The sequence below is a fragment of the Syngnathus acus genome, chromosome 13 (assembly GCF_901709675.1).
Source record: "Syngnathus acus chromosome 13, fSynAcu1.2, whole genome shotgun sequence".
NCBI lineage: Eukaryota > Metazoa > Chordata > Actinopteri > Syngnathiformes > Syngnathidae > Syngnathus > Syngnathus acus.
The window spans coordinates 14,463,458-14,485,348 of record NC_051098.1 but is presented as its reverse complement, the minus strand read 5'-3'; the positions used below and the strand labels follow the sequence as shown (position 1 = coordinate 14,485,348).

The 21,891-nt window shown below is 42.6% G+C and overlaps 2 protein-coding genes across 19 annotated transcripts in view; one reads left to right on the top strand and one right to left on the bottom strand.

The window, feature by feature from the left end:
* cadm1b (cell adhesion molecule 1b) overlaps nt 1-9,406 on the bottom strand; it is a 106,267-nt gene extending 96,861 nt beyond the window's left edge. Inside the window, exons 1-2 of one of the 5 annotated variants that reach the window (XM_037267321.1) lie at nt 9,329-9,406; nt 2,036-2,148 (exon numbers count right to left, since the gene is read on the bottom strand). In XM_037267321.1, the coding sequence (XP_037123216.1) occupies nt 2,036-2,111 (76 nt within the window). In that variant the 5' untranslated portion in view covers nt 2,112-2,148; nt 9,329-9,406. Of the gene's footprint in view, nt 1-2,035; nt 2,209-9,328 lie in introns of those variants that run through there. The other 4 variants (XM_037267324.1, XM_037267323.1, XM_037267320.1 and 1 more) reach the window with 4 other exon arrangements.
* Nucleotides 9,407-10,618: 1,212 nt separating this feature from the next.
* Nucleotides 10,619-21,891, top strand: part of ncam1b (neural cell adhesion molecule 1b) — a 42,776-nt gene continuing 31,503 nt past the window's right edge. For 7 of the 14 annotated variants that reach the window (XM_037267308.1, XM_037267304.1, XM_037267306.1 and 4 more), the window contains exon 1: nt 10,619-10,982. In XM_037267308.1, coding sequence (XP_037123203.1) covers nt 10,931-10,982 — 52 coding nt within the window. In that variant the 5' untranslated portion in view covers nt 10,619-10,930. The remainder of the gene's footprint in view (nt 10,983-21,891) is intronic. The other 7 variants (XM_037267310.1, XM_037267313.1, XM_037267312.1 and 4 more) reach the window with 2 other exon arrangements.

The window sequence follows — 21,891 nt, the reverse complement described above, 5'->3', positions numbered from 1 at the left end:
CTTAGCACATCTATGGCATTTTCTATTGTTTGCTAGCAATGAGCTAAATGGACTTCATCAAGGCAAAGTTGTTTTGAATACACAAAGCGCAATCACGATGTAAAATTCAACAGGCGGTGGCGATAAGCAGCTCAGAGCGTTTTTAAGACGGGTTGTTTACGACAGCACCTTCTGCGCAACACTGCTGCTTGTTGTGAAATCAGTTGAGTTGACTATGTGTACTTCTTACAGTAAATTCAGAGTGTGAGTACTTTTTTGCCACCTCTGGCATTGGTTGTTGTTGTTTTTCATCTGCATCCAGCTGGCGCAGGTCCGAATACGAGTCCACTTACTGTGCGGCGCGACGCAAAGCCAATACATTATTTTCTTTGACTGTGAGGTTAATTAAATTAACGCCCGGACGGGGGTAAGACACTGCTGAATGCGGTTCCACTCCAATCGGAAGCATAATACAATCAACAACTGTGAAATACAAGCGTTACGTGCAGACAGCTGAAGGATGACGGCTACGCTCGTGAGACAATTGTATAAAAAAAAAAAAATTCAACAGTGCTCACTTTTGAAAGCTGTATTGATTAACGTACTTGTTGGTTTTATACATATTTTGAGATTGAAGCAATGTGTCATGGCTTTCCAGCTATTTACCGAATGGTGACGTCGTTAATATGGATTACCTGAGACTCTAACCCAGAACTGTAGAACTGTGAAGCAGACACGCTAACCACTAGTCAACCAAGCCTGTGATAATTGATGTCAAGTGAAAGTGGAGAAATAAAGACGTGAGCAGGACTGGAAAAGCGTGTAAACATGAACATAGTACAATAACAACACTTCAGAAATAATAATAATAATAACAACAAAGTCTATGCTAGCGCAGTCACATAAATCAAGATCATATTTGACACCGTACACATTCATGCAAGAGACATCTTTGGTGCTGCTGTTTTGGTTAGCAACAGAGTTCCAATCTGCTCTGCCATCACCTCGAGAATGACTTACAACCAAAAATGCTCGTTTTAAGCCGCTTAGGAATTTTATTGCGTTTTGACAACAACAAAGAAGCAGAATGTCTAATGCTCAATCGCCATACCTTGAAAATACCGTGCTGATGTTTTGCCACGTTTTTAGAAACATACACATACGCACACATTTTCCCACGCTTCCATTGAAGCGCCTGAAACACACGTACACAAGCAATATTAAAAAAAAAAAAAAAACATACATGCTTGCCATTTTTGCACAAGCCAGGAAGTGACAACAACAGCAGCAGCAACAACACAAAACACACCGCTGAGTAGGATCGAACCCAGCAGCATGCTGACATTTTACCCGCTATACATGCGCCACCGGTGTCAGCAGGGGTATCTCACACGCACACACACACACACGCACACACACAGATTAAAACCCACACGGATACACACCGACGACTGCAACTCTATTGCAACCGGGGAGGTCTTTGGCAGGGTAACGACTAGGCAGCCAGTGAAAGTGCGCGCTCTGCTTCATGCATTCGTGCACAGACATGTCAGTTGTTAAACACACTCACACACTCACGCACGCACACACGCAAAGGAGGACACGTTGTGTGAAAACGCAGCTGCAATGCGTGTTTTCCTGCCTGGGTGCACAGTTAAGGCTGTAGTCTTATGGTATATTGCAGGACGTTCAACTTGATTCAAACTGCGCTACTTTCTTGCTGCACGTACGTATATTTGTGCGCTACTTTCAGCACACAACATCGCGTCGCAACTCTTGACAACACGCTTAAAAACCACGCCGAATTGACGGCCGGGATGCGGCACAAGCCCTAACATGCGCTATTTAGTCGCGGACTTCAACCTCGGCGCGGAAGAGTGCGGATAAGAAAGACGATGACGAAAAGCCAGTGGACTCTCGTGCGCCAGCGCTGCGCGCAAACAACTTGTGCCAACACCCCCCCCAGCTTTGCGCTCTCCCGAATATGTTTTTTTCGCTCCCTCTTTTTAAGACACTGCGTCGTCAACATGGCAATGACAAATCCATGATGACTTACCTTTGAGGAAGAAGCCCATTGAAATCACGACAAAAGCCAGTGAGAGAGCGAGAGATCCGCTTGCCGTGCTCGCCATGTTGGACACCTGCTGGAGACTGGCGGCGTTAGATCACCTAGAGAGGGCCATGGGATGGAAATGTGCACCCATGAGGAGAAGAGAGGGAGGGAAGAGAGAGAGGAGGGGACGGGCGAGAGGAGGAGGAGGAGGAGGAGGGATCAAACGTTGAGTCAAGCATTCTGCATTGGGTTTCAAAAGGCAAACAGGACATCGCACACTTGACGCGCTAATATTGTGCCAGTATGTTCGTGGGTCACTGCGTCGTTATAGTTTTGAAATAGAATAACAATAAATGTGTTCTTTATACAGAACAAGCAATCAAATAAAGTACAATTATATATATTCATTACATATTTAAACATAAGATACAGTGCACACTGCATAAACAAACAAACTGCATGTAGGGATTTAATACTGACAGATATTTCTAATATGCAACCCAAACTATCAAACGTCTTTGAAACGTCTCTGACTATGATTTAGTGGGAATGAATGGAATCGCAATGCATCTATGACAGTGTCACTCAAAAAGTGTCAGCAATATTTACATCGGCTCAGAAATTGTACTTTATAAAGTGAGTACTGAGTGCACCCATATAGACAAAATGGAATTTTAATAGAAAAAGAAGTTAAATTAGAAAATGGGGGGGGGGGGGAATGAAGACGTTTGTATGCGCCCCCCCCCCACCCTTATCATGTTCAATGTTACTATAGACTGCCCCCTGTCTGCTAATAGAGTACTGCACTTCATAAATGTACCTCCACTGTAGTTCTAACATAAAGCAGTGGCAAGTTCTTGTAGAATCGCAGCAAACTCAAAGAATAATTAACACAATGTCTCTTCTTTTCATAAAAGTTAGCACACTGGGAATTGGAAACGTTGCGGGAGCGTGACGATCTCCACGCATCCAAACGCCACAAAAGGCCGCTAATTGCGCAATCTATTTGGCGGGGCCCGTCGTGTCAGTCCTCATTCCATGGATGAGCAGATAGCATTTACAAGTTCACTGCTCGCCCTCTCTCTCTCTCGCTCGCTCTCTTTCTCCATACAGATTGAATTGCGCACATCAAATTTATTTCAGATGTTATTATCTGTGGCAGCTCGCCAGTTGCCGGTTCTGCCTGCCACTCACACACTCAATGTCTCCACAAGGTGTTTTCAACTTAACACTCATCCGTGCAGCCCAAAGATGGGAGAATGTATTTATACAAATAGAAAGTACAGGTACTTGGAACATTTCAAAAGAGTAGACATCAGTCATTACAGCAGCTTGTTTTTCTTGTTTTGTTTTTACAGCTCGCTCCAAAGCAGACTGGCGGCTATTTAATATGAGCTCCCGTCAGCGTTTGCTTTTTCAATTAGCGTGAAAAGTGCGAGTAAAAGATTTTCTCCAGCCCGGGTCTTTTTCTTGGTTTTAATGTTTGATTAGAAATGCAATGGTTTTAAATTAAGATTTCTTTCCCCCAGCCCACCCCGCTCCCACTCCTACTCTTGCTAAGGGAATCAATCAAATTAGGGGAAATTGAATTATTTGAGATGCTAATCTATTTAGGCAAAAACCATTCACCATGAAAATGTTTTCCTCCTGTTGTGAAGGAAAGAATAATTCAATCAGAGCCTTGCAACTGACCCCCGCCCACACACAAATACTAGAAGATAATAAGCAGGAATGGGTGTGTACAATTTCCGAGAGCCTAATGTAGTGGAGAGTCATACACAAACCAATTTGGTGAGGTTCCTGCTCTGTAAGCATTTAGCAGCGCTTCTCAAAGTTGGACACAATTTAGCACATATTTGTTTGCACAGGTTGGACTCAGAAAAATCACACTTAGTATGATTTTAGGCAGGCCCACTGTAACATAAGGCAAAGTTTGAATTTAATAAAGCACTTGAAAGGCAGTGGTGTGCCTCAGGGGTCCGTACTGGGCCACCGGCTTTTTAACTTTCAGCAATCATTTAGATTTGGCGCTGCAGTTTCTTTGTGTGAAGATCTCAGCCGATGATTCCAAACTGTATGAGCTGAGTTTTTCCGGGTTAATTAAAATTTTGCATTCATTACAACTCATCTTTACTTCAAAAAACTAATTGCTGTAGATTGTCATTGTAGACAAATGTTAATAAAATAAATATTTTTTTATTAAAAATTCAGATTTATTAATAATTATCATTGCATTTTAAGAATCAAATATGGCCCTTATGCACCAAAGAGTAACCACGCCTGAAATAAATTAAACACCCTCAAAGGTTCTCTGCCTACCATGGCATATAATATATTCAAATGATGGAATGAATACCGCGGTAAAAATGTCACCAATAATTTTCCTACGTATTACGGCGTAGCAACTTTTATAGAATCCCCAGCAAGCCCATCTCAAGCACATTGGTGAATGATTACAGGAAATGATATTCCCAAAATAACACCATAGGTCATCAATTCTTCATGCCTTTGAGGTGCGAAACATGTAGCAGGTCTGGTACCTACCTGCATATTGTGTGTGGCAGACCTGAAATTATTTGCTTATTTGTGACAACAAAAGCTTGCATTTTTCCACTTTATTGGACAAATACAAATTACGAGTCTCCAACATTTGAGGACTTCCACATTTAGGCCTCTTCAAGCCATTTAGCGCTCATCTGTACTCTTAGCGACCTGTTGCCCTCCCCCTGAACGTTAATTTATTTCAAGTGCGCCATGTACATTTTTTAAAATATGATACGAAAGTAGATCTCTGTCTCATATGCACCACTTTAAAAATAAAGTACATCTTCTCATCAACATCACGAGTCCTGTTTCAACGCGGTTCATTTGCATTGAGGATCAGAAAAGGTGTGCTGGAATATTTCAGTGCTGAAGGTAATATTTCCTCAAGTACTGTCATTTACCTTTGCTTTCACTCATAAATTGTGTCCATTAACACTTTCTTTGCTTTTCTATAAAGCAGTCTTGTCTTGTAATGGCCGTGCGTTAATGAGGCTAAATCGCAATTTTCAGACGTCTCACTATCATGGCTAGTGAAGTTGAATAGACCAAGTGCATCTTCACTCGGCGTGTCTGAGGACAATTCCTCTAAATAGCAATACGTTCCCTATGGAGCAGGACACATTTGCATATTAATTAGAGGGGGGAAAAATGCCTGCATAAACTAAGCTTTCATCTCCTAAAATCCAGATGAAAGGCACCCGCCGGGAGGCCGCAATATCTTGTTGGGAAAATGTCCTAAAACTTCATTCAGATGTTTGATATTTCCGAATATCCTTTATCGCTATGATATTTAATTCAAGAAAAAAAAAAAAAACTGTACTCATGGGCCAAACTTCTCTCATTGCCTCATTAGCGCAACATCCGCAATAATAAACATGTTGCGAGATGAAAACCTCTCATGTGACATTAGTGTCCAAATATCAGTGAACAAAAGGAGCAACACATTGCAGGTGTTATCTGGACTCATGAAAGCCGACTAATATCAGATATCTTTATTAAAAGCTGCAGGTGCCCAGTCCAGCACCTGCCTATTCAACGCTCACGCGCTCCCTCATTAAATCTCCCCTTTTCTTTTCTGCTCCCCTCCCCCCTGTCATTCATCTCTCAACCTGGCAATAACTCAGCTGAGGACGTGAGCGATAGCAGCACCACGGCAGCCCTTTTCAATTAGTTTGCCAGATGAAAAAAAAAAATAATCCTCATCCTTCACGCCAGGATGCTTTCACAGATTATAAGCAGTGTGTATTAATCAGAGAATTTATGAACAAGAAACGTGTATGGGGCTGCCAGTCACATCTGCGTGTGTGTGTGTGTGTGTGTGTGTGTGTGTGTGTGTGTGTGTGTGTGTGTTACTCTTATGGGTTGAACTTTGTGTTTACATTACCCCATTGATGTATTACTATATATATATACACATATATATATATATATATATATGTGTATATATATATATATATATATATATATATATACACATATATATATATATATATATATATATATATACACATATATATATATATATATATATATATATATACACATATATATATATATATATACACATATATATATATATATATATATATATATACACATATATATATATATACACATATATACACACACACACTTACTAGTACTGACTCAAGTAAAAAAAAAATAAAAAATTCCAATGTATTTAATTGGGTGCCAATTACAAGGTGTGTGTGTGTGTGTGTGTGTGTGTGTGTGTGTGTGTGTGTGTGTGTGTGTGTGTGTGTTACTCTTATGGGTTGAACTTTGTGTTTACATTACCCCATTGATGTATTACTATATATATATAGATATATATATATATATATATAGATATATATATATACACATATATATACATATATACACACACACACTTACTAGTACTGACTCAAGAAAGTAAAAAAAAAAAAAAAAAAAATTCCAATGTATTTAATTGGGTGCCAATTACAAGGCCGGCCCGGTCTCCATTTGTATCCCGGAGTCCGCCTATTGAGCACCTCTTTTCGATAGAGCAGTATATTAACCATGTTACAATGTAGTGTCAAACACTAACAATGTGTCTTTTAGGCTGGGAGGTTTAATTAATTGAAGCAAAAGTGACACGCGTGGCAACGCTGAAATGAAGGGACACTAAATTGATGAGGTCTCGTTCCTACTCTCAAAATATGCAGCTGTGAATGTCATTTCAGGTAGTTTTTTTTTCTCAATATTTCTATGAAAGAAAAAAAAAAAAGGCAATTTAATGGTATAATGGGGGCAATCCATTTTGGTGAATTGTCACAATAATTAATTGAGAAGTGTCGAGTGTTTTAAGTGTGGAGAAACGGTGTGACGACTCCACGCTATTGGATTGGAAAGTTAATGGGGCAGGTGAGCAGGGGGCGATCGACAGCCCCAGCCGTCAAGTCAGTTTAATTAATTAGCCTGCGTACACGTTTCTGCAATCCTGTCAAAAATGGAAAGGTGAGGGGAGTAACATTAGGAATATTTGACTGTGTCTAATTTATGATATTAGAGTAGAAGTTTGCTTTTGTATTCTTTCTTGTAAGAAAGACAAGTCAAAGCGCAGCCATGCTAACAGCTAAGCTAACCCAAACACCTTTGTTGTTCTATCCTGAACTGTGACCTTAAAACCAAGGTTCCAATCAAATCATGATTTTCGGGGTACCATTAAATCACTTCTGCCCCTTGTAGTCCAACTTCCCCAACTGATGTAACCAAAAACTTCATTTACAAATTGAAACGACGACAATAGAAACAACAAGACTTTTTTTTAAATCGTTGAATCAATTCGAGTCTCACACGCGGGCTTTTTTTCTTTCAATTAGCTATATAACAGATTTTTTTTCCTTCCTTCTTTATCCACAACTTCATTGTTTCTTCTCCAGAAAGCTCTCAAAGCACTTGTAATTACTCTTTGCGTGCAGCAACAAATGGCCTTTTGCGCACACGCTCGAGTGGCGTCAATGTCTCAAGTGGGTTTGTATATTTGTCTGGCGAGAAACCTTTAGATGGCAGTTGTGAGTTTGACGTCAAATTTGTGCTACCAAATTGGCTTGATCATCTGAAATATGCGGTTTACTCAAGCGCTATTGGAAAAAAAAAAAAATTGATGGATGATAAAAGCAGGATAAGATAGCCTATTTTTTTTTTCTATAAATGGCATACACAGGCATCTGGAAATATGACTTTATGTTTGGTGTGCCTGCACGACACTTGACGAGCGCGTTCCCCGTCGCCCACTGGCTTTTGTAGCAGTTTGAGCTGACGTCACACCCGGCCGGCATCTATTTGAGGAAATGAGGTACCTTACATGTTCCACACAGCCCGAAGGTTGAAATGGTGGTTTGAGCGCGAGTTAAAGGCACGTCAAAGACGTCTGGAGTGAAATCTAAAGCGACAGGCTTCTTGAGGACTGACAGATCTGATGTGACGTGTCACATCACGGTTGCTGGTGTGTGCAGAGCTGGGCCCATCAGGTGATTAACTAACTAAAAGAGATTGCTGTTGTCTCTTTTTTTGGGGCAACAATCGTGAAATAAAAAAGCCAAAATTTATGGACGAGGCCTTAGTATGATGCGGCACTGTAGTGCAAACTACACAATAAATCAATTAGGTTGCGATAGTAATAAAAAAATATCTAATATTTGTTTTCAATACATTGAATTATTGTTGTGTATTATATGATAACTTTTTCACCAAGAATCTATACTTATTTTATACAGTCTCGTTTTTTATTTCAATATTGATCATTATGGTGGTACATAGAGTGCTCAGTATATCTCAAACTAGTTGGTAACTTTATAAAATATTTAAAAACATATGGAGGGATCCATTTAATGTGGTTACACCGCCCCCGTGTGCCGAAAATTACACATTGCGTGCATAGGCGCAGATGACGTCATAGCGAGGTCAGCGCGGGCTTGTGCTCGTTTGTCGCTGCCTCAATCCTTTTGAACACTAGGTGGCGGCAGATAACAAATATATTGTAAAACCACATTGGGTGCTTTCGAATTTTAACCATCATCTTTACATATTTTACATGATAAATGTCAATAATTTACGTATTTATTGTATAAATGATTAAATTCACCCTCGGGTCTAACTAAAGGTACTCTGTGGAGGCTTATGAATTACCCAGCACGGGATTTTCTGGCAATTAGACCTGTAAAGTAGGCAGCTATATTTTGCATTTCCAGTGGATGTAATGTTCCTAATTAGTAGGAACATGCAATGAAATATGACGTTGAATCAGCAGTTTGTTGAGCAAACTGTGTTGAACATACGAGCAACACAGCTCTCTATGTTAGACACGCTCCCGCTTCTCCCATGACCTGGAAACTAATATGGCCATAATGCCTTCTGCTATGCAAATCAGGGAGGCGCAGTCACAGTGAAAATCTCCTGCATGGGGCAATATTCGTCACTGTGAAAACACAACTTGAACTTATTTTTGAGGGGGTCTAAAACAGTCATTTAGGTTTAAATTGTTTTCTTTTTTTTATATTTCCAAGTTTTAATTTAACATATACACAATGGGAATCTCAGGTAAGAACGAAGCTTTTTTGTTACTGTCTCAGTACAAGATAAATATTTGTGGGTATAAATAAAACAAGGTGACCTAAAATTGAAAACAAATGACATCATGTGTTCTGCAGCTTTGCTGCATACTGAATAAAACACTCGAGTGGACTATATTTGGAGGACATTTATGAGTCATTGACTGCCTCTTACCTTTCGCATCTATGATTCAAGCATTGGTCAAATCACTGCATATTTTGTCCCAAATTCATGGTTTTCGCAGTATTTTCATCCTGAAAAAAAAAAAAGAGAATTGCCATGAGGTGGAAGGACGGAACATTTCCCTGTGAAGTCTTTTCATGAGACTCTCAGGTTGTGTTGGCTTTCATTCAATTTTGGCTCGGTGCTTCTCTCTGCCGGCCAAAAGTACAAATCAAAGGCAAACTGCACTCTCGCAAAAGCCAAATGCAACAGAAATGTCCTGCTGAGCAAGTAAACAACATCCTCGCCTCTTGCATCACTGACTGCACTGCATTGGGACCGGCTATCAGTCAATGGAGCTGTAAATACAACTCAACTTGGACACTTGATACATTTCATATTGCTTTCCTTTTTTTTTTTTTTTTGATGCAGAAAAGCAACTTGTTAATTTTCCACCTTCCTTGAGTGAAATATGGAAGTAAAATTTACCGTCAACCATTTTAATGCATCTACTTAGGAGATTGCGCGTCACTGTCACGACACCAATCTTGCCTTTGCTGTTATACGGATAAAAGGCCCAAGCGGAGCAATGTTGCGGACATTTTGTGGGCTCTCCACGGGAAAGCAGAGCAAAGGCTGCCAGCGCTAACCTTGGATATTAAATTTAATGCTTGCATTGCTTCGTATGTCTACATGATGAGCCTACGGATGTAGCGAGCGCCAACCATTACAGTCACGCATCAAGGTTGCGTCCCCTATAAATATCTTTTATGAGTTTTTACTACCTGAGAAGTTTTGATTTTAGCACCTCCACTGTTTGTAATCCTGAGAGGATGTGTGGAAAGACTGTTTAAGTAACTATTTACCAAACATATTTGGTTGACAGTAACATCAGCTGCAATTATACACATGCGAGTATTTCTACACGTGCTTGGTCTAAAAAAAAAAAGAAAAAATAGTACTAATTGCGGGGAAGACGATTTCCCTAAAAACAAGTTTTCATCTTTCAAAATTTGATGGATGGGTTGGATACTTTTGAAAAATAAAAGTAGATATTAGACATCGCAAATTACGGAGATTTTATTTTATTTTTTTACAAATAAAGGTGAATAAATAAATAAACTGAATATAATTATTGAATAAAAAAATAAATAAAACTATTATTCCAACAAAAAGCTGCCACTAGAAAAGCTGTCCTTGTTTGCTCCTATTTTAGGTTCCACACGGCTCCTTATTTGTCAATGTCATCAGTGCACTATTTAACGGGAGGCGCATCGTCCCTGCCGCGCGCATTGATTCGCGCGTGTGAGCAGGCTCGGCTTGTCAGTCACACTTTAAACGGCGCTGTGGCGCTCATCAGCCCTACCACCGCCAGAAGCACCAGCGATTCGCCCGCCTCCTCCTTCCTCCCGCTGATCGCCGAATCGAGCCACACGGAGCTACAGAATTTTAGGATGAACGCCTGCTGAGGAGCAGCCACCGCTACTAAGCCGAGGGCGACTCACAGCACCGCCGTTGGGGAGGGGAGCGGGGGAAGGAGCGAGCCGACGAGCCGTTTCACCGTTGGAGCGCTCTCCCCTCAAGTGGAGAGGGTGGGGGGCGGGGGACTTTGCCATGGTCCGGTCCGGGGACATCTTTGTGGCCCTGCTTCTTGTGACCTGTGCGGGTAAGACACCTTTAATAACTCGCTGGAAAGTGTCTAAATAGAGTAAACAACCACGGTTATAGCGACCGGGACGCACGGTCGCCATCCTTGGGTCTCCCCCTCTCCTTGTCTCCCTCCGCCCCCCCAAGGAGCCCTATCAGGCAGGTGCTGCGGCTCATGCAAATTAGCTTACTCCGCGCCCTATTTCGTGTCTCTTGTACATCCTGGACTACACTATGTAGTCTTGTTTTTTTTTTTTTTTTTAAACGCTGACTTTGCATTATTTTGCATGGTGTAAATTGTGGCGGGGTGACAATCTCAGAGGTTAGCAAGGGGGGGGAGGGTGTGGAGAGTGTGTGGGGTAATGTGTCAAGAGGATTTATGTTGGCCTCCATCCACTGCTGTGTTGTTATTGTCGTCGTCCACTGCTCTTGTGTGGGACCTGTTTGTTATGGATGGGGCGTGATGTTGGGCTCCCCTTTAACATGCTCGGAGGGAGTATATGTGCGCCCGTGTGTGTGTGTGCGTCTCAATAGAAAACACTTGTAATCCACCTGTTATTGCGTATAGCAGGTGCAGTGGGGAGGAAGGGGGTGTGGGGGGCGGGGGTAACCCTTGACAGGAGATGCTGGACTGCATGGAGCCCATCAAGGGTCTGTCAGTGAGAGCACCGCTTCATTTGCTCCCTCTCAAGCACACTGATGCAAACCCACACGGCGCGCACACACGCACACGACAACTCCTACTCCAAATCATCTGTTATGTAAGCCGATTCCCCGATAAAGGCTTTGAAATGAGATCCTCTAAGTTGGTGAAATGTGTCGTTATGTAAGCGCAATGGTGTTGGTGGTGTGTGTGTGGGGGGGGGGGCTTTGTCAGATTACATTTGTGATAACCTCATCACGGACAATGAAGTAAATAATTAAAGAGTTGACATGTGCGGCAAGGAGTGGCGCACAGTTTGGCGTGGGATTGCCGCTTAATCCGTCTTGCGGAGTGGGGGTGTTCCTCGGGCGGGGAAAATGCTGAGGGAGCGAGTCCCGGCCGTAGCTCCTCCTTGCGTGTTTATAGGCGTGTGCTTTGTTGATCACGTGCCTCGCCGCTTTCTTTGGTGAGTAACGACTCTGTCGGCATGCACAGTGAAGGGCGGCGGCATTCATCACTTGAGCAAATGACACTTACATATAGCTGTCAAGTGTGACGAGAAAAGCATTCAAGAGTGAAAATCTACTTTTGATTTAGATGTACATGCATGACATCACGTTTCTTTCTTTCAACCTCGGTTAAGGGACGACCTCCGAGATACGTCCATGCGTTTTGTCTCAAGTGATGTTTAAAAATGCATGCTCTGCGGCAGGAAAGGTGGCAATCGAGCAGTTCCGTGCTGTAAACGGAAACAGATGCAAATCATGGACACTGCAGAGCAATATCAAGAGTTAGGAGAAACCCCGAAGGGGATCGGTCAAATCTTGATCGACTACAGGGGAAACCAAATCAATGAATTGTTGTTGAAAATATATTTTAAGTAGAATGGGAGAATCTGTCGGAATGTTCCGAATTCCTGCTTCTCCCCTTGACAGTATCTTAGCGGTTACGGTTATGCATAGCTAGGGCCGAGCAATCAATCGATATTTCATCATGATTTCAGTTTTGGCTCATACTCAAAGACAAACGATTAGTTTGCCAAACTACGACGCAGCCAAGTATTTCACTCTACTTAGTCTCCATTGCTTTAAGACAGAATTATCCAGTCGAGTCTGCACATTCGATCAAATCCCAAACATTCCAAAAAATATATTCTTATGGTGATCCATGTCCCAGTAGAAGACTGTGGAGATGTTGAATTGGGTTTGATGATGGAACAAGAAGGACAGCTTGACATACTGTACGTCCGTCTCAGCGGTCACGTTGCAGACTGACTTGTTTACAGCAGGATTGTGTTTCTTAGTCTGTGTTACATCATCATGATGATGATGACACAGGCTGGTTCCACGCTGCTCCATACCCGACAGAAGCTGGACAGACACACGCTGCCTTATGCCTGACTCAACACTGCCAACAAGCAGCGGCCGCAAGATGAGCAAGCTCTTACTAGATTCTCATCAGCCTGTATTTTGGGAAGCCAAATAAATCAATGTTCATCTTGCAACCTGAATGGATTCCTTTTGAAATGAGCAGTCTCGTTTTTTTTCTGGGCTTGTGATTTGGCTCGCGTCAGAACCGCTCGACTCGGCGGTGACGGGGAGCACTCCGGACAGATCCGGGTCTGAGAGCCTTGAAAGGGGAAACGCTGCCTCGGGAAAACGCAAAAAAAGATGACATTACACGTTCACGTGACCTAGCGAGGCAGCATTGCAGGGAGGTCCATAAAAGGTTTTCCCCAAGGGGAGCTGACAGAAATGCAGAGTCAGGGCTAACGCTACCGTTAGCATCTTTAACGGCTATGACGTTCCGATGACTCGTAACATCGAGCTAGCATCGTTTTAGAGTCCTGAAACAGTTCGACCAATCCGGCAAGTTGCAAAGATGTCAGCTGCATGGGGAAATGAGAACGGTGGGTTTCGTGTCAGTCGTTAAATGAAAACGAGGCCGGAATGTTGAGCGCGGCGGCCTCCCTGTGGACACGTCACATTATTTTGTCAAAGCTTGAGGCATTCCGTGGCCTCTGCTTTGAGGAAGACTACGTTTCTGTCGCAATACGCTTGGCGGCCTGATTACGTGCCAGAGTTTGGCTTTAGGACACCAAAGAGTTTTATCTTTTATAACCAGAAACACGTATGCTCACCGGTTCATGCTACCGGCCTTTGCGATAACACTAAAAGCACTTGGAGTCATTTCAATGTGATTTCCCCAACCATCTTTACATTCATGTGTCATATAGTCATCACTACTAACTGATAAAATGACTGAGAGCTTCAGCAGAATTTTAAATGTATTTTTTATGGCTACAACAGCGTTTTGGATCATAGATGTCAAACTCAAGGCCCGGGGACCAGAAACGGCCCGCCACATCATTTGATGTATCGAAGACAAATTTGGCATCGATTTTGCGTCATTGCTAAAATTGCAAATTGTCTTCACTTTTTTAAAATGGAGATATTGCGAGCAATTTTTTCATCTTTTTAAAATGAGTTTGATACCTCTCGTTTAGATGGTCCAGAATGTATGTTAGAGCAAATACACGACATAAACACAAATTTTGGATAGGTTGCACCGATACTGATTCCGCTATCGGGTTTTGAGAATAATTCTGCAATACTGTACGCGCCGATACTACGTCACTATCTTTTGAGTGGGAGCCTTTTGTGTGGAAATACTTCAAGGACACGCATGACAACACTTGTAGGCGAGGGCAAATCATGTTTTGCAAAATGGGTGGTAAAACCCTTTGGCAGCGACGGGTCATTTCTTTGATGGTCTGTCATCGTTTATAATTACTGTCGATGTTCATATGCTGTATTTTTTTAATTATTGTTGTGAGCCCAAAGTGTGACCCGTGTCGCCTTTAAAATGACATTTTGAAGGCAGAATCACAATTTGTCGCTATGCAGATGAAACTGTATTGGATCGGCCAGTTTGGTTGTGTTTTGTTTGGTTCTGTTATTCCTCACCTGTTTGTTGTGGAATTAATACTGGCTGGCTGTTCAGCGCAGCCAGCAATCTTATTTACAATGTCAGTCATGAATTGGCTGCGTGAACTGTGGTCCGGTTCTTTTTTTTGTCACTGAAAGTGAATGTTTCTATTTCTTTCCGCAAAACCAATTTTGACAAAATGTAACATGAATTGAAAGGCTTTAGTTAGCATGCACGATACCAGCACAGTTGCAATGAATAATTTTGTATTGTTTATAAAAATGGAATTTACCCAGCAATGTAAAGTGACATGTTTGCGTAACTCAATGTAGCTACGTAGCCGCTATATTTTTTAGATTAAGAAACCTTTGACTGGAACATTTCATGTAGCGGTGATGCAAGAGTTCATTCGGACAACATAAAAAAAAAAAAGGGGGAAAGATGAGACTTTGGTTACCTTCAAATTGACATCACGGTCTTGACTCACACTCTCCAGCTAGCATGGCCCAATTTGAATGACATGCTGATGAGTCCTGGCAAGTCCAACCTGAAAGCAAGCACACAGATTGAAAGAGGTGGGGGGGTAGCCAGGATAAAGCAACACGCTGCTAGCTACGATTTATCTTTCCACTTCTTTTGTTCGACTCCGCACGGCTTCTAATGCATCCATGCATATGGCGCTTCCGTTTTTATTGAACAACTATAGGATGCATCGCTAGGCTCGGTTGAATTCTTGGCCGTGGGGTTTCTTCCGATGCTGTTACCCTCGCTAGCTAACGTCATGCCTCATCATCGCCTGGCAACTTGAAGTCAAGTCTTAATATATATATTTTTTTGATTCTCATCATCAACTGCCGTTTTTAAGTCGTGACGTGACACTCAGTCGTAGTAGGAAGCCGCTCCTTGTTAATCTCTAATTAGATCACACTAAAACGACGTTATCTCCAGGGGAGCTGTGCAATCGGAAGCCGTTTGTGATCCACTTCAAAACGGTGTCACTTATTATCCCGGATAAAATCGAGGCGCGAGAAAAACTTGACCCAGTTGACATTTTTCACACTCTGAACTTTTGTCTGTTCCAATGTGTGTCACTGAGTTCCATGCATTCACCTCCAGTTGGATTTTCTTTTTTCTTTTTCTTTTTACTAGCCCACATCTGCAGGGATTAGGCAAATTTGTACGTTATGGCTTCATAACCTTGCCATTAATATTTTAGTAACAACATGAAAAAAGCTAATATTATCGTGATTGTCCAAAAGTCCGGAGTAGAACTCGGTAGAACCTCAAAAAGTGAGTTACTCATGTGCCGTGTCATGAATGGCAATTGAATTATTTTTGACTGTGTGCAATCTGAGTGTTGCACATTCACCTTGACCTTTACCGAACGTTTGTGAACGATTGATCCCGATGAATAATGAATGATCCTTGAATGGCCATTACGCCATCAGCGCTGCCTCGACTCTTAGCGGATGAATTAAAACTCTTGTCAAAGCCCTCCAAAATGCACACCTCCCCGTATTTACTTCACAATGACTCCGTATTGAAATGCTAACCAGCGACGATTAACTCTCAATGACAGAGCGTGCCCCCTTTTAATTTTTTAATATACACGCCAGGTTCTTCTAAGCGGCTGTTGAGAATAATATACGTTCCCCGTCGAGGGTGCTTCATGGAAATCAGCGGTAAGATCATCGAGAGCCGGCCACAGCGCTCACAAACCCAGTGAGCAGGAGGTGCAGCTAAAAGATTTGCAGAGATTAGAGTTCTCCTTTGAGTTAGAGGTCACTGGACCGCTACAGTAAGCTCCTCCTTGGCAGGCTGACTCATTGTGTGTGGACTATATATGTCTCGTGCAACGCTTAAAGCTCTCTACACTATGCAGCCTCTGATTAGAGACTTCAGTTTAGTAGCCGAGCCTCAAAGCTAGTTTTGTTTTTCTAAATATCCACTTTCTATGCTAAATAGATGGACAGTTGGGACTTGCAATAGAGGACCACTTAAAGGTTGCATTTTATTTGTTGTAATTAAAAAACAATTTTGTCACATGGTTTGATTGCGGCTCCACAAACATTTCAGAATAAATGTGAGCTCTCCTAATATAGCAGAAAGCCATTCCCTTCTATATCTCCCCTGCACTCAATCCAAATCAAATCACTGTAAGAAAGTGGATGAATCATTGATCAATCAATCATTTTCCAGCCCTTTGACCATTTTTAAGCGATACGCAGCCTTAGTTAAATGTCCAGGTCTTAAAAGGTAAATTGCATGGATTAACATTGAACGCGTTTCTAATCTGGTGGATAAGAGGTGTGTGTTATTCCCGGCCCTGAATAGTGTTGACTACAACATTACAGTATTCAAGATGGAGGCTGGTAGGATGAAGCCAAGCAGAGCATAAGCATGAGGGAAAACGTGGGAGGTGACAATGCTAACCTATGAAGTAAAGACAACACGCAGGATTCCAAGCTCAATGTAATAGGTGAGCCCCTGAAATAAAACTGCTTTTAAATGTCACTCGGTCGCCGAGGAAAATATCTTTCATGGGCTTCGTTTAAACTCCACATGATGCGTGTCACTTATATGATTGCCATCTCTCTTTGTCTCTTGCGCTCGCTCTTAACAATTTCCACACAGCGTGAGTCATTGGCTTCCACTGCCTGGGAGCCGTCTTACTGTTGTTGCCAATAGTTGCCGGATGTGCCGCGAACCCCGCCGCACATCTTTTTCATCAGTGCCATCGTCTATAAAAGCAGATGACAAGCCCGGAGAAGCACAAGAGAGTCGCTATCATCGCTAGCCCAGTCAGTGTGGGGATGCCATGGCGGAATGGCAAAAAAATGAAATCTGATGTTATCGTAAATTAGATCAAAATGCGGACATCACTTTTGTGAAGAAAAAAGGTCAAATGGGAATCAGAATCGGAAGAAAGACAGCATCGACGTCATACAAAGCTCCAAACTTCCAAAACAATACCGCTATCTGCCAAGTTGCTATTTTTACCCAGCGAAGTATCGGAAAGAGCTGCGAAACTAAGTGTCGGAAGATCTCTGTCGTGAGCGTCGATGCCACAGACATCCGGAGATGTCGGAAGAGTCACCGATGCAGGGATAGGTGATCAAACAGCACGGCTTCTTTAGATGATGCTCTTCACGCTTGTTAAGAAACATCCAGAAGCTTCTCTGTTGAATGGAAACTTCTAACATTTCATTGACCTTGCAAGAGCATCCACATTACTGTCCTTCATTAAACGAACAAAAGACATCTGAGCGGGATGACGGCTCTGAGCAAACTACAATCGTCGTCCGTATTTTCAACGGCACACCGGGAACTTGTGTAACCGCTCCCACTGGAGATTTCCTTCAGAAGACCCACCGCCATTACGAGAGGGGAATATCGCCCCGGCGATGTTGTGACAGCACGCTGCGGCTTAATCTGCCTCAGAACTCAAGCGAAAACTCATTTTGACGGAACAGGGCCAGGTTGGCTTTTTTTTGACAAGAGGACAAAAGTCAACTTGCTCCAGCAAACGGGTCGTTTGATATCCACTGTTGTGACATTCCACTGTTCATTGGTCCTCCTGCGCCATGTTAGAAGACCGGCTATGATTCCGGAATATTGATTTAATCGCGTCGAGTTGGACGACTAGGGAACCGCACGTCTGTGTTTGTTGGATGATTGATTGTTAGCATTGCAATGCACTTTGTATTTTTCTTGTTTGATCTGTAATATCGACTGATATATTCTCAATCATGTCCAGCCTCAAAGCACTTAGAGGGGTTTTGCTTTTCTTTTCTAGCAGATGCCTCGAGAGAGTTGAGTCCCAAGAAGAGAATTCAAATCTCCTGTGGTTAGCCCAATCCTAGTCTATTTTTACTCTCCTGCCTCTGATTGGTCAACAAAGTGTGTGTTAACGTGTGTGTGTGTGCGCATGTGTCGTAAGGTGCCTCAGTGCCATCTGTTCTCAAAGGAGCAGTCGCAAAGACGGTCCAAGCCAAGTATGTCTTTCTCACTAAAAATGCAAAGCGCCAACCTTGGAACGAACGTGAGGAAGAAGTAGCGTGAACCTTGCTCATCCGTTAATGGCTTTGATTAAAAGTCGTCTGATGTTGGATGGATGGATGGATGGATGGATGGATGGATGGATGGATGGATGGATGGATGGATGGATGGATGGATGGATGGATGGATGGATGGATGGATGGATGGATGGATGGATGGATGGATGGGACGGACGGAACTGTTTGGAACTGACTAAGTCCAAGGAAAAGGAATTCCACAGAATAACCACAAACGGGTTTACCGTGCACTGACCCGGTTAGTTCCGCTCTTATCTGAGAACAAGTTCACACTGAACTTCATTCAAGCTGAGAATAACCCAAATGTGTCTTATGATTCTGTTCTTATGATTACCACAACTTGAGTTAGCACTTGAGCAATGCTTTGCAAACCGACCTTGCCACCAAGAGATCATTAATATTTCATTTTTTTGTTGAAATATTCAAGTTTGGTATGAAGATTTCTTTTGTTGATAATCAAAATCCAATTCAGAAGAGATTTCAGTTTGGTGGTATTTGTTTGCCCCTACCCAAGAAACATTCGTTAACATCAATTGTTTGTAGAGGCAGCTCAGAGCCCCAGGAGAAGGGTTTATACGGTATAATTTTGCAAGAGGATGAACAAATTAGCATTTTAGCAGAGCAGATTACTCTTGCGCTCTGGTCAAAAGGATTTATTTAGAAATGGTCGGCAAGAAGCGGTGAGATTTATTGCACAGTGCTATCAAAAGAATACAGTAAATCCAGGTGACGGCAACACTGAAGCAATTGCACGCTCTGCTAGCTAAAGATCCTTGGCCAGGAGATTATTAAGAGGAAGCATTTGCTATCACTATGCGTATGAACGCCTCAGTGAACCAGAAGACAGAATCGAAAATTGCGTCCATTTTGTAGCCGCTAAAATGTATACCCATTCTAATTAGCGTTTTAACGATGCAAACAGATTGTAAATGGAGGAATTTTCCGTTTTCTGCCTCCCTTACCGCTGCGAGATAACGTTATTTGCGTCTGTGTATTACTGCCGGTCTGCAGGGAGACCGAGTCATAAAAACACCTTCCTCATTTTCAGCGCTATTATGTTGTAAAACATTCACCTCGGAGCTAGCCAGATAAAGCCTCTGATTTAAAACTTGATTATCGATTCCCGCGCCGTGGGTGTGTCAATCGATTCACCCGTGAATTCACATTATCCCGAGATGGTAAAGCGAGGTTAGTAAGTTCGTATTGTTTTATTTATTTTTTTACATTAGCTTGTTAGCGTTGTCGCCATGCTATGGCTAACGCAAAAAAAGACCTCGCTGTGGTCTGGTGGTTTCGACCATTCGATCCTCAAGGGAATTTTTTCTTTCTCTTCGACTGTCAGTATCGCAAAACTTATCGAAAATCGGAATAGCAATGAACCAATTGTACACTTTGGAGGTGTTCAACCCCTTAGCGGACTCATTTACTTTACTAGCAGAACTGATTGCCTAAGTACTCTCATTCTCAGCTCTAACCTTGATGGGGGACACGCTCAAGACAGATTATATTTTCATTAGTACTTCAATCCAATTACTGCACCATCCACCTAAATCTCTACCGTTCTGCATCGATACGTTGCTGCTCCTCTGCAAGTTGCCGCCCATCCTGCCAGCGCCACATAATGAGCCCTCTGCTCTGTCTCTGCCCCCCCCCCCCCCCCATCGAGTTCTTGTCTGGCTGTATCGAAAATGGTGCATTCCCTCCTATTGATCTCGCGGGCGGGCTTATCCGGCTCGTCCCAGCTTGTCCGCTTGGTGGACGGCCAGAAAGGCAGAGTCGTGTACATGTGCCAAGCTTGTGGCTGAGTGGTCATTGTTTCGCTCCTGGCCTCCCCGCCCGGTCTTCGCCTCTACACGACTTCTGACCCATCCATGAAATCCCGCTCACTTGGCAAACTGTATTCTATCTATCGTTTAACCAGCATTTTTTGCTTGAAGCAAAAAAAGGCGGCGTGGGCTTTGCTGTTCACGAGTCGTGACTAGCGGTAACGGGAGGGGGGGGAACCACGAGGGACCCGTCGTTATGATTAGCCTGAAAGAATTAGCTTTTTTTAAAACACTGTCTGTGGTGTTTCATTGTGTTTACAGAGACGCTAACATTTCAGTCATTGTTTGGGCCACACAGACTCGCTATTCTTCGCGTGAGCATTACGCTGAGCCCAGAATTCAGTCTCCAAGAAAAAGTCTTTCCATTTCCCTGCTTACAGATGTCACTTTTATTCTTTGTGACAGACATTGCGTAGTTCACCGCAAGCTCTCCATCCTTTATTGTCGTCATGTTTTTTTTTTTTTTTACCCCAGATAACAGTTTGGAATTTGTGCTCTTAAAGTTCAAAATTAATGGCGCGGTATAATTTGGAACTTTTCTGGTCTTCTTTTAACAAAAGCGCAAAATCATCCATTCTACCTGGCTTTTTTCCCTTCTTGCCCGTCTGAGTCATTACAGGCGTGCGCAGCATGATGGGCCGCAGACGCTCTGCTTTGCTCCTCCCTGGGCTTTTGTTATGTGATGCACAGCTGAGGCAGATGCTGAGGGGCACTTAGACTAAATTGCCTGAATGAGGGCGAATTGTGCTCCGCAACTGAAGTGGAGTGCACTGCTGTTGGCGGACTTGCCAGAGACAAAGAGGCACGTCGCTCGGGAAGGCTTAGAGTTCATTTTAATGATGTTACGGCTTTAGTGTTGTTTTTTGTTGTTGTTGTTTTTTTAAAAGAGGCTCAAGCTAGCCGGTGGTTTCTCATTTAACTATAGCGAGACAAGGGGATGGGCATAATGATTGATCAATGGCTTGACTGATCAGCATGGATGCTGTTAATGAATCAAGACTTAAGGCCAAATGGACTGCAGTCTTTGGCATCCTGTCAACGATGCAGTCAGAAAAAGAATATGACTTGATGAGCTGAGCTTTATTCACAAAGAGCTCATCCATTTTTTTTAAAATGATGTTCTTTGTCGTATAATGCAGGCTGTCACGGTATCCGATACATTTAATGTTACCTTTATGGCAGCCGAGCCCTTTCCGATGGCCAAGAGCAATTTGAATAATTTAAACAGTGGCGTCTTAGCTTCCGCTGCCTCTGCTGCACTATGCTGTTGTTTAAGTCTTGGAATGACCATTCTATCCGCGCAGTTCAAATGTGACTACTTTGGTTGTTGCTTTACAATATTTGGTTGATCAGCATTGAGGTGATTACCCGAGCAAAGTGGCTGGAAATAAGTACAACTTTGTCAGGTGCTCTGCTCCAGTGGTTCCACTTTTGCTGGGAGAAAAGCGTTTGAAA